This window comes from Castor canadensis, chromosome X (assembly GCF_047511655.1).
Source record: "Castor canadensis chromosome X, mCasCan1.hap1v2, whole genome shotgun sequence".
NCBI classification, from domain to species: Eukaryota; Metazoa; Chordata; class Mammalia; order Rodentia; family Castoridae; genus Castor; species Castor canadensis.
The window spans coordinates 105,633,668-105,647,480 of NC_133405.1; the positions used below are offsets into that span (position 1 = coordinate 105,633,668).

The 13,813-nt window shown below is 35.5% G+C and overlaps 1 protein-coding gene and 1 pseudogene across 4 annotated transcripts in view; one reads left to right on the top strand and one right to left on the bottom strand.

The window, feature by feature from the left end:
• Med14 (mediator complex subunit 14) overlaps window positions 1-13,813 on the top strand; it is a 77,669-nt gene that overhangs the window by 22,581 nt on the left and 41,275 nt on the right. For 3 of the 4 annotated variants that reach the window (XM_074062719.1, XM_074062721.1, XM_074062722.1), the window contains exons 11-12: window positions 7,793-7,918; window positions 11,024-11,102. In XM_074062719.1, the coding sequence (XP_073918820.1) occupies window positions 7,793-7,918; window positions 11,024-11,102 (205 nt within the window). The remainder of the gene's footprint in view (window positions 1-7,792; window positions 7,919-11,023; window positions 11,103-13,813) is intronic. The other variant, XM_074062720.1, reaches the window with a different exon arrangement.
• On the bottom strand, window positions 8,756-9,614 carry LOC141419801 (tubulin alpha chain-like; annotated as a pseudogene).

A 13,813-nucleotide genomic window follows, 5' to 3' on the forward strand; every position in this document is an offset into this window, starting at 1 on the left:
GCAGCTGTCCCAGTAATATTTATGCATGTATTTATTTTTTTATTCATTCTTCCCGGTAACATTTTTTGAAGACGTTTTTCCCTACTTACCACTCTTGTTGAAATTTCTTTTTTGTTCTTAAGGAAAACTTCTAAGCATTTTGCATCTTAATTTTTCTATTTCTAATTTTTCAGAATAACAAAATTCTAAAATTTCATTTACTTGGATTCCAGAAAATAGAGACTTAAGATCTTTTTATAGACTGATTTACCTTAGTATCATCTGTGAATAAAGTTTCATAAGTAAAAATGTTGGGATATTTAAATTACTTTAAAAGTAAACTCTAAGCCTATGTTTACGTGGAAATGGTTTTGTGTACTGTTCATCTAAGTTCTAAAGATTTATCTTTAGCAGCATTTTGTAGAGATGTCACTACCTGGGTAGCCAGGAGGTCTGAGTTCAGCTGTGTGCTCTTGAAAAAGTCATTTACATGCTTTGGGCCCCTTTCTTCGTCTGTAATTTGAGGATATTAGTGCAGGCTTTTCCTAATCTTTAATTCCAGTGGACTGTGCTACAGCAGTGTTTTCACGCCCTCGATATTTATAGAGTCCTAGGTATTAGAAAAGTGTTTCAGGGACTATGATTTGGAGGTGAGGGAAGAGCTCGCATGTGGTGTTGGTCCCCCCAGTCCTGTTTTTGTCAAGGCATTCTGGAAATGAGGACTGCTAGAGGAAAGGATCAGCTGATCCACTGTGCATTTGTACTTTTCCTGTAGTCTTATTTGATCCCTTTTGTGGTGACAAAACATACTTTAGAAAGATCCTTTCCTAAGACCAAGGACGATAATCTGTTCTTAGAATCCCTTACTGTACTTGTCCTTAATCAGTTTTTTCTTCCAACTCCTAACTGGAATACCCTGAGAAAATGAGTAACTTAGAGATTGGAGCATTTCAAGAAATGGCTAGGAGAATGCACACAGCTGCAGGTTTTAGACAGCCCAGACGGCAGTATGTGGTTTCATGGGGGTGGAAATGGCTCAGGGGAGGAAGCAGGACTTTGGAGAGATCAAAATAGACAGTGCAAGGCACTAAAGGTAACTTGATATAATATGGCCTAGATCACAGTGTTACCTAACTCTTGGGAGCTAGGGTGTGCTCCCTTGTGTTGTACAATAAATGGTCGTACCAGAATCGGGACATCATGGTCAGTTTAAAAGCTGTGAATCACATACAACCATTCCTAGTTGGGTTCAGTTGCTTCTTTTCCTTTTCTGTAAAGAAAAATAGAGATATTGCTAGTCATAGACTATATCCATAGATGTGCATCAAGATATTTTCCAACTTTTGGACGTCTTGTCTTCTAATGCCTTGTTTTTTTCAAGCATACTCAGTTTTGATAATTAGATTGAATTATAATTGCTATCCCAATTCCCAAAACTAATTTTACTCCATTGCTACACTTTAAAAATGGTTCAGGATTTATAACTGTATAGAAATGGTTTAAAAATCAGCAGCACTGTTTAAAATTTGTAAGTATTTTATATTATACTACTTAATGTAGTAAGTTCAGCAAAACATCATTGATTTTAACTAATATGTCCTACTGGTCTTGAATTATAAAATATTATAAAAGAAATTCTTGTTTGTGCCTTTTCTGTTTTTTTGTTGTTTGTTTTTTAGGTAAAACTTCTGGACTCAGATATTAAACATTTGTATTCAAACATGTATTTTTTGATAGTTTGTATAGATACTACCAATGGTAACTTCACCCATTTGAAATAATGCCAATTCATAAGAGGTTTTGGGTTATTGCTTTGATTCATAAAGGAATACAGATAATATACATTTGTTGAACACTTCACTTTTTAAAAAAAATCATTTATTTGGCTCTGGGATTCAGTCCAGGGCCTTGAGCATCCGCATGTGCTCTACCACTCAGCTATACCCACTTCCCCTGCTTTGCTGATTAAAGCCTTGTCATTTCTTCCTCCTCACTACCTGTGGCACAGAGGGGAAGATGTTATTGTCCTTGTTTGACAAAGTAGCACAGGGAAGTCATGCTTGATAAAAGACCTGTATCACCTCTCTTCTCCTTGCCTACCTTTCATCTGTACTATAGCTTTAGAGGCACTTGGTGACACAAAGTGGATATCCTTTTACAACCTTCAATCTCATCAGCACTTGGTGAGCTTTCAGTGCTTTGCTCATTTATTGGAATTCATTTTGCCAATTTGTGGGATTAAGGGAAAAAATTAACTGGGCCTGGTGGAAATACTATGAAACTCTGAAGAATTTTTTATTTCATATTTAGGTGGGACTGGGGTTTGAACTCAGGGTTTTGTGCTTGCAAAGCAGGTGCTCACAAAGTAAGCACTTTACCACTTGAGCCACACCTCCTAAAACTCTAGATCAAGTATATTGTCAGCTTTGGGGGTTTGTGTTTAGCAGTTGCCTATAGTCTTTTCTTATTTCATCTGTGACTTGAAAATGAGGTGCACAAATTACTTGTAGAAAATTTTTCCGTATGTATTTAATAATGCTTAATAGTTTTCAAGTGTTTTGTGAAACATCTAAGGCCCAATTGCCATAAAAACAAAACAAAAAAAACCCACTCTTTTTAAAATGAAGATTGAAGTTGAAAATCTTTAGATGATAGATGAAATTTATATTCTATTTTTTTTTTCATTTTTCTTTTATTATTCATATGTGCATACAAGGCTTGGTTCATTTCTCCCCCCTGGCCCCACCCCCTCCCTTACCACCCACTCCGCCCCCTCCCTCTCCCCCCCCCTCAATACCCAGCAGAAACTATTTTGCCCTTATTTCTAATTTTATTGTAGAGAGAGTATAGGCAATAATAGGAAGGAACAAGGGTTTTTGCTGGTTGAGATAAGGATAGCTATACAGAGCATTGACTCACATTGATTTCCTGTGCGTGGGTGTTACCTTCTAGGTTAATTCTTTTTGATCTAACCTTTTCTCTAGTTCCTGGTCCCCTTTTCCTATTGGCCTCAGTTGCTTTAAGGTATCTGCTTTAGTTTCTCTGCGTTAAGGGCAACAAATGCTAGCTAGTTTTTTAGGTGTCTTACCTATCCTCACCCCTCCCTTGTGTGCTCTCGCTTTTATCATGTGCTCATAGTCCAATACCCTTGTTGTGTTTGCCCTTGATCTAATGTCCACATATGAGGGAGAACATACGATTTTTGGTCTTTTGAGCCAGGCTAACCTCACTCAGAATGATGTTCTCCAATTCCATCCATTTACCAGTGAATGATAACATTTCGTTCTTCTTCATGGCTGCATAAAATTCCATTGTGTATAGATACCACATTTTCTTAATCCATTCGTCAGTGGTGGGGCATCTTGGCTGTTTCCATAACTTGGCTATTGTGAATAGTGCCACAATAAACATGGATGTGCAGGTGCCTCTGGAGTAACAGTCTTTTGGGTATATCCCCAAGAGTGGTATTGCTGGATCAAATGGTAGATCGATGTCCAGCTTTTTAAGTAGCTTCCAAATTTTTTTCCAGAGTGGTTGTACTAGTCTACATTCCCACCAACAGTGTAAGAGGGTTCCTTTTTCCCGCATCCTCGCCAACACCTGTTGTTGGTGGTGTTGCTGATGATGGCTATTCTAACAGGGGTGAGGTGGAATCTTAGCATGGTTTTAATTTGCATTTCCTTTATTGCTAGAGATGGTGAGCATTTTTTCATGTGTTTTCTGGCCATTTGAATTTCTTCTTTTGAGAAAGTTCTGTTTAGTTCACGTGCCCATTTCTTTATTGGTTCATTAGTTTTGGGAGAATTTAGTTTTTTAAGTTCCCTGTATATTCTGGTTATCAGTCCTTTGTCTGATGTATAGTTGGCAAATATTTTCTCCCACTCTGTGGGTGTTCTCTTCAGTTTAGAGACCATTTCTTTTGATGAACAGAAGCTTTTTAGTTTTATGAGGTCCCATTTATCTATGCTATCTCTTAGTTGCTGTGCTGCTGGGGTTTCATTGAGAAAGTTCTTACCTATACCTACTAACTCCAGAGTATTTCCTACTCTTTCCTGTATCAACTTAAGAGTTTGGGGTCTGATATTAAGATCCTTGATCCATTTTGAGTTAATCTTGGTATAGGGTGATATACATGGATCTAGTTTCAGTTTTTTGCAGACTGCTAACCAGTTTTCCCAGCAGTTTTTGTTGAAGAGGCTGCTATTTCTCCATTGTATATTTTTAGCTCCTTTGTCAAAGATAAGTTGCTTATAGTTGTGTGGCTTCATATCTGGGTCCTCTATTCTGTTCCACTGGTCTTCATGTCTGTTTTTGTGCCAGTACCATGCTGTTTTTATTGTTATTGCCTTGTAATATAGTTTGAAGTCAGGTATTGTGATACCTCTTGCATTGTTCTTTTGACTGAGTATTGCCTTGGCTATTCGTGGCCTCTTGTGTTTCCATATAAATTTAACAGTAGATTTTTCAATCTCTTTAATGAATGTCATTGGAATTTTGATGGGAATTGCATTAAACATGTAGATTACTTTTGGGAGTATCGACATTTTTACTATGTTGATTCTACCAGTCCATGAGCATGGGAGATCTCTCCACTTTCTATAGTCTTCCTCAATCTCTTTCTTCAGAAGTGTATAGTTTTCCTTGTAGAGGTCTTTCACATCTTTTGTTAGGTTTACACCTAGGTATTTGATTTTTTTTGAGGCTATTGTAAATGGAATTGTTTCCATACATTCTTTTTCCATTTGCTCATTGTTAGTGTATAGAAATGCTAATGATTTTTCTATGTTGATTTTATATCCTGCTACCTTGCTATAGCTATTGATGATGTCTAGAAGCTTCTGAGTAGAGTTTTTTGGGTCTTTAAGGTATAGGATCATGTCGTCTGCAAATAGGGATATTTTGACAGTTTCTTTACCTATTTGTATTCCTTTTATTCCTTCTTCTTGCCTAATTGCTCTGGCTAGGAATTCCAGTACTATGTTGAATAGGAGTGGAGATAGTGGGCATCCTTGTCTGGTTCCTGATTTTAGAGGGAATGGTTTCAATTTTTCTCCGTTAAGTATAATGCTGGCTGTAGGTTTGTCATATATAGCTTTTATAATGTTGAGGAACTTTCCTTCTATTCCTAGTTTTCTTAGAGCTTTTATCATGAAATGATGTTGGATCTTATCAAAGGCTTTTTCTGCATCTATTGAGATGATCAAGTGGTTTTTGTCTTTGCTTCTGTTAATGTGTTTTATTACGTTTATTGATTTTTGTATGTTGAACCACCCCTGCATCCCTGGGATGAAGCCTACTTGGTCGTGGTGAATAATCTTTTTGATGTGTTGCTGAATTCGGTTTGCCATTATTTTATTGAGGATTTTTGCATCACTGTTCATTAAGGAGATTGGCCTATAGTTCTCCTTTTTGGAGGTGTCTTTGCCTGGTTTTGGGATAAGTGTAATACTGGCTTCATAAAATGTGTTTGGCAGTTTTCCTTCCCTTTCTATTTCGTGGAACAGTTTAAGGAGGGTTGGTATCAGTTCTTCTTTAAAGGTCTGATAGAATTCAGCAGAGAATCCATCAGGTCCTGGACTTTTCTTTTTGGGGAGACTCTTGATTGCTGCTTCAATTTCATTTTGTGTTATAGGTCTATTCAGGTGATTAATTTCCTCTTGGTTCAGTTTTGGATGATCATATGTATCTAGAAATCTGTCCATTTCTTTTAGATTTTCAAATTTATTTGAATATAGGTTCTCAAAGTAGTCTCTGATGATTTCCTGGACTTCCATGGTGTTTGTTGTTATCTCCCCTTTTGCATTCCTAATTCTACTAATTTGGGTTTTTTCTCTCCTCATTTTAGTCAGGTTTGCCAGGGGTCTATCGATCTTGTTTATTTTTTCAAAGAACCAACTTTTTGTTTCATTAATTCTTTGTATGGTTTTTTTGGTTTCTATTTCGTTGATTTCAGCTCTTATTTTTATTATTTCTCTCCTTCTATTTGTTTTGGGATTTGCTTGTTCTTGTTTTTCTAGGAGTTTGAGATGTATCATTAGGTCATTGATTTGGGATCTTTCAATCTTTTTAATATATGCACTCATGGCTATAAACTTTCCTCTCAAGACTGCCTTAGCTGTGTCCCATAGGTTCCGGTAGGTTGTGTTTTCATTTTCATTGACTTCCAGGAACTTTTTAATTTCCTCTTTTATTGCATCGATGATCCACTCTTCATTAAGTAATGAGTTATTTAGTTTCCAGCTGTTTGCATGTTTTTTGTCTTTACTTTTGTTGTTGAGTTCTACTTTTACTCCATTGTGGTCAGATAGTATGCATGGTCTTATTTCTATTTTCTTATATTTGCTGAGGCTTGCTTTGTGCCCTAGGATATGATCTATTTTGGAGAAGGTTCCATGGGCTGCTGAGAAGAATGTATATTGTGTAGAGGTTGGATGAAATGTTCTGTAGACATCTACTAGGTCCACTTGATCTATTGCATATTTTAGAGCTTGGATTTCTTTATTGAGTTTTTGTTTGGATGACCTATCTATTGATGATAATGGAGTGTTAAAGTCTCCCACAACCACTGTGTTGGCGTTTACATATGCTTTTAGGTCTTTCAGGGTATGTTTGATGAAATTGGGTGCGTTGACATTGGGTGCGTACAGATTGATGATTATTATTTCCTTTTGGTCTATTTCCCCTTTTATTAGTATGGAATGTCCTTCCTTATCTCGTTTGATCAATGTAGGTTTGAAGTCTACTTTGTCAGAGATAAGTATTGCTACTCCTGTCTGTTTTCGGGGGCCATTGGCTTGGTAAATGTTCTTCCAGCCTTTCATCCTAAGCATATGCTTATTTCTGTCGGTGAGATGAGTCTCCTGTAAGCAACAAATTGTTGGATCTTCTTTTTTAATCCATTTTGTCAAACGGTGTCTTTTGATGGGTGAATTAAGTCCATTAACATTAAGCGTTAGTACTGATAGGTATGTGGTGATTCCTGCCATTTAGTTGTCTTAGTTGTTTGAAGGTTCGATTGTGTGTACCTAACTTGATGTTACTCTCTACTGTCTTGCTTTTTCTTATCCTGTGGTTTGGTGCTGCCTGCCTTTTCATGGTTAAGTTGGGTGTCACTTTCTGTGTGCAGGATCCCTTGCAGAATCTTTTGTAATGGTGGCTTTGTGGTCACATATTGTTTTAGTTTCTGCTTATCATGGAAGACTTTTATTGCTCCATCTATTTTGAATGATAGCTTTGCTGGGTAGAGTATCCTGGGGTTGAAGTTATTTTCATTCAGTGCCCGGAAGATCTCACCCCACGCTCTTCTTGCTTTTAATGTTGAGAAGTCTGCTGTGATTTTGATGAGTTTACCTTTGTATGTTACTTGTTTTTTCTCTCTTACACCCTTCAATATTCTTTCCTTAGTTTCTGAACTTGTTGTTTTAATGATGATATGTCATGGAGTAGTTCTATTTTGAGAAATTTATATTCTATTTACCAAACAACTAGTTTTCTTCTAATATCAAGAAGAAAATCCCTAAAAATTAAAACTAACCTCTAAGTGAAAATAAAACTAGAACTTGGCTAACTGATGAGATTTGACTTTTAAAAGGAATTTTAGGGTTTTTTTTTTCCTATAGTATTTGAGATGAATCTGTTTCAAATCAACTTGAAATTACATTATTTCTTTTGAGCTACCACTGCCAGAATTTGCAGAGTCTTGTTTTTTCCTCTACCATTCAGGATCTTCCAATAGTTGTTTCTACTCACTGAGAAATAATTTTGGAGAAAAATACTCAGAAAAATAATTTTTAATTCTTACTTAACTGTTCAGCTTCCATAGAGACTGCACTTCCAGCTCTTATTGTTCCCATCTTGGAGCCCTGTGGTAATTCGGAGTGCCTACACATTTTTGTAGATTTGCATTCTGGAATGTTCCAATTGATGCTTTATGGACTTGGTAAGTTACTAAATAATGTCACTCAATGTAAGAAAATATATTTTTGACATGAGCAAAATAAAAATTTCTGTCAATAGGTATTAGAAGGGGTGGTATATATGGTGTTGAAAGTAGAAAGGTATTTAAGGAATAATTAACTGGTGATGTCTGTTCCCTGGGGCCCTATTTTAACTGGATTTTTTTTTTTTTTCTGTAGCAGAAGTGAAACTTCTCAATATGAAGTAATAATGTTGATGGCTGGTGATTTTTAGGTCAATTTATCTGTCCAGTAATTCATTTTCTATTTTACCAGTAATTGTTAGGTGACCTGGAAATGACAAGGGATGCTAATGTCATTCATGGCTGGAAAACATTTATGACAGTATAAATATCTATGATTATAATGGGGTATAGACTTCTGGAGGAAAGAATTTTTCTCTGGCTTAAAAAACAGTTGAAATGAAAGCTTGATTTCTAACTTATTCTGTTAATGAGTACTGAAATGATGAAATAGTTGCTGGGAACTTAGTGTTTTTGTATTGATGCCGAACAGTGTTCTTGAATATATTTGCACAATTGTCATTTAAAATTAATTTTAAGCAAGATAGATTGATGAAAAAGGATTTTCTGGTAAATTGTATGGCTATAAAGGTAGATTTTTTTATGTGAGCTACTCATGGAAAACTGGACTCATTATTTTGAGTTACATCACTTATTGCGAAATGACAAATAAGTGACCCCTTTATGAATTCTTTTAACTGTGGCCAAAAACCAACATGGCACTTAATTGCTTGTTCTTTAAATTAGTTTCTTTCTTTCATCTAAAGCAGAAACATCACTTTTATTGACAGTTTAAGGTTATAACAGACACAACAGAAATATACAGTCCTGAGAAAACAGTGTAAAATTGTACCAGACTGGCAAATACTCTCCACCCATATCCTCTTCCTCAGCACTATCTGCTTCAGCCTCCTTAGAATCTTTTTCTAGGGCAACCATGTCCTCATGGGCATCAGAAAACTCTCCCTCCTCCATCCCTTCACCCTCATACCAATAAACAAAGGCATGCTTGGCATGCATCAGGTTATATTTGTGGTGTAGGTGAGCCAAGCCTCAGCAATGGGAGTGTGTTGCTCAGCATGCACACAGTTTACTGTACTTTGGCTGGCCAGGTCTCTACTAGGTACCACAGTGGGAAGCTGGTAATAAATGCTAACCTTGAAGCCACTAGGGCACCAAACCACAAAGTAGATGTTGCACTTGGTCTTTATAGTAATGACAGCATTGACATCTTTGGGAACAATATCACCACAGTACAATAGGCAGTAAATCATATATTTACCATGGCAAGGGTCACATTTCACCATCTGGTTGGCTTGCTCAAAGCAAGCATTGGTGATCTGAACTACAGTAGCCTGCTAATGGTAGACTTTCTCAGCAGAGATGATAGCATATGTGGCAACCAGAAAGTAGATGCAGGAGTAGGACATAAGGTTGGTCTGGAATTCTGTCAGATCAACATTCAAGGCTCCATCTACTCTGAGGGAGGTGGTCATCCAAGATACAATTTGGCTAATGCTTTAAGGTTAGTGTAGGTCAAGTGCCCAATATCAAGGTTTTTACAACAAATGTCATAGATGGCCTTATTGTCTACCATGAAGACACAATTAGAGTGTTTCAGAGTGGTGTGGGTGGTAAGGATAAAGTTGTAGGGCTCAATGACAGTCATTTCCCACAGTGGTCTTTTCACTAGGCATCTGGCTATCAAGCTGGACACCATGTTCTAGACAGTACAACTCCCAGCAGGCATTGCCAGTTTGGATACCATCTTGGCCAATGTAGAGTAGAGATGCATTCACATGTTGGGGACTCATAGGATTCTGTGGCACTGAAGGAGGTGAGGGTACAGTGACAGGGATCTCCCACTGACTACTTAGAAGTCTCAGACAGGTGGCACAGAGGGACCCTATATACCCCTGCCCTGGCTTGGAGGGTGCTCTGGACCCCACTATGGCCCTACCTCCTAAAGCTTTTTCTTTTAACTGTTTTTTTGATCATTTTGTAAATTTGCATTCTGGAATTGATGCTTTATATAATCATTAACATAGTACATACTCATAAATTTATAAAAACCAAACACATAAAATTGAGAGGAACAGCAGAAAATAATCCCTTATGGTTGTATGCTAGTCTTAGATCAGGCTGTTATAACAAAAATAATATATATTTATTTTCTCACAGTTCTGGAGGCTAGAAATTCACAGTTATGGTGCCAATGTGGTTGGTTTCTGATAAGGGCTTTCCTGGCTTGTAGACAGCTGCGTTTTTTTTCTACCTATCTCCTTACAAGGGGAGCTTTCTCTCTCATCCCTTCTTATAAGGGTACAGCCTGTCAAGAGGGCCCTATTTTCATGACCTCTTCTAAACCTAATTATCTCACAAAGACCCCTTCTCCAAATATCATATTGTAGATTAGGACTTCAACATAAGAATGTGCAGTGGGTAGGACACAATTCACTAATACGCTTTTTAAAAAATATTTTGATCTTTCAGTTTTTTTCTATACTTTTCTACTGTTACTTGAAATAATTTTTGTATCTTTTTTGCATAGTGTTTTTATTAGCATTTTCTTATGTCATTAAAAATTCAGAATGACATATTTAATAATTCCATCTTCAGCCAACAGCTCTTGCTTATGCCAGAGATCATTTGTATTTGGTAAACAAATATTTCAATGGAATCTTTTAGTTTGTATAATTTTCAGCGTCTAAGTTATAATTACGAGCTTTAAATACTTGTAAGTTGAAAATACTAATTAATTGGACTAAGAGTTTTGGTGATTAAATATAGGCAAAGAATTATTTGTGTATTTGTTACTTGTTCTTCCTGCTAGTATACATTTGCCATTAGTTGTATTATTTATGTGTCTGTATTGAAATGTTAAAGAAGGAAAACAGATTAGGTTGATTTATAGGTAATGCTGAATTAACTCAGTTTTTCTCTGCCTCAAAAAGTCACATGGGTTTCTGCCTAAGACAGTAATTTTCTTTTTTAAGTTTTATGCTGTATAGATAAAGATTTGTTTCCCATGTAAGCAGTTAATTAATTAAGTGCTATATTCTGTAGACCAAGCTACTCTGGATGACATGGAGAAATCTGTGAATGATGACATGAAACGGATCATTCCTTGGATCCAGCAGCTTAAGTAAGCTTATTTATTTAGCTCTATACTAAAAATGGACACCTATCTTGACAGGATATATTTTCTTCTCTGTTATTACTCTTGATCAGCCACTGTCGTGGTTCTTAAGGTTATGACATGAAACTTGAGCACCTTTTGGTACCTTTAGTCTCTAAATTCGCTTGGAATGGGTCCAGGATGGCAGAGCCTCATATCAGATTCCCCTGTAGATCAAATGTAGGTATGAAGGTTATGACACTCAACTTTCATTCCTTGCCACATTTTCTCCTCTACAAGCACTTTACAAGTCACTTACACAATGGATTTTTTTCTATTAAGTGTTTTCTGTAATACTCTTACTTGTCCATAGTCAACATAATCTTTATGGTATAAATTTACTACCTGACACTGCCAGAATAGTCATTTCTGCTCCTGTAATGCCATCATTCAATTTGTCTCAAAATCCACCGACTGCTTCATACTACTTAAATAAAATTGAAAATGGAGCTAGAGCTAATTCTGTGGGGTTTCATTATCACCCTGGTACACAAAGATGCCATTATGGCAATTGTAACATATTAGCTTTTAAAAATAATGAAAAAAAAATCTGAGGAATAAAAATAAATTTCAGAGATCAAACCCAAAACTGGCAAATGGTAATGAAGGAATGCTAAAAGAAGGGAAAGAAAAAAAAAAAGGACTATTTAGTGGGATCTGTTGTTTTTATTTTCTAGCGTCCCCCTCCTTTGGCCAATTTTGGTTTGTAAATATTTGAAGAATTCAGTATAATCAAGTAATTTTTCATTAATGACATGATTTTTAATGCCAGTGGAAACAGACGAGCCTCTTTTGAGGAGCAGCTGTTTAGGTATCTGTGTGTAAAGAAAATCATAGTCATTCATCATTTCTGTGCATTTTGGCTGAATAAACAAGGCTTAAGAACCTGGTATGCTTAATAATTCACATTTTGTATAACTTGAGATTGTTTATCTGTTAGCGGTAGCTATCAGAAATACAACCTAAAACCAGAAAGCCAAGTCGCCAAAGCCTTTAACTTATCAAATACACACCTGTACTTTAACTCATGTAATTTGTTTATAAGAAAAGTCCTAATTGTTACTTATAACAATGCTTCTCAAATGATCTGTAGTAAATGACCAGTTTTATCACTAATCTATGATGGTACATTATTTTTTTTTGAGATGTAATTTATTTGTCATAAATCTATCCATTTTAAATGTACACTTTGTAGAAAATTTACTTAAATGTACACTTTGTAGAAAATTTACCAAGTTTTGCTACCAGCACCACAATCCAGTTATAGAACATTTAGAACATAATTTTGCCACTCCAGAAAGACAATCATATATAGTAAATATAGTTAATCCCCATTCCCAGCCCTAGGCAACTACAAATCTACTTTCTGTTTCTCTAAGTTTGCCTTTTCTAGACATTTCATAAAAATGGAGCATAAGGTACATGAACTTTTGTGACTGGGTTTTTTTTCACTTAACCTATTTTTAAGAACCATGATGTAGCATGTATACATGATATATACAAAATGATATACAAAATGATATACTTCATCATTTTGCCTGAATCATATTCCACTGAATAGATATATCACATTTTCTTTATCCATTCATTAGTTGATGGTAGTTGGCTTGTTTCCACTTTTTGGCTATTGTGAGTGATTCTCTATGACTATTCACATGTAAGTCTATGTGTGAACTTACATTTTCACTTCTCTTTGATGGACACCTAGCAGTGGAATTGCCAAACTGTTTTCCCAAGTGGCTGTGCCATTTTGCAATCCAGTCAATGTATGAAGGTCTCTATTTTTCTGTTCTTGTTAACATTTACCATTGTCTTTGAATATAGAAAACTTAGTGTGAAGAAGTATCTCACTGTGATTTTATTTTACATTTCCGTAATAACTAATGATATCAAGCATCTGTTTATACAATGTTTTTATATTCAATGAAAATTGATTCTAGAAAAAAGAAACAAAAAACACATAATATAAGCCCCAACTTCTTTTATTAGTCAACAGACATAAAGTTATATATACTTCACTAATAAAATTAGAACAAACATAACATAGGGAAAAAGAAAATTACAGAAACTGCATTTTTCACCAAAAGTGTACATATAGGCAATTAATATAGAAAATCACTTTTTAAAAGAAAAATCACTCTTAGATTCAATTTTTTTGTTCCACAACATCATAGAAAAACAAAAAGTTGAGTGAAATACAATTCCACATATACTTTGAAAAGACTACCTCTTATATCAATATTCAGAATTTTTAATATGGAAAATGAGCTTGTTTCTTGGTTGTTGTAACTTACCAAGGTTGGATTGATAATACTAATTCTGAGATATAATGTGTATGTATCTTAACTATTTCTGTGTTTTTCTTTTAATAACATTCATAGTAGACATACCAGTCTGATAAAGGTAGGTGATAAGAATGGAAGATTTGAAAGTAATTTCAGCAAGTTCAGAATTCTCATATAACTTTTATACAAAATGAAACAAGTGATGATATATTTTCAAAATAATACCTTTAACCCTTCATCAGTAGCCAGTTCTAGCAATTAATCCTTTAAAGTCATATTTAAATTTAAGCTGTGTTTTAATGAGAAAGATGGCTTCCAGATTTTACCTACTTTTGAGTAACACTTGGCCAACTACTCGTTTAATGCACATGACTAGTGCATGGTTTGTACCAC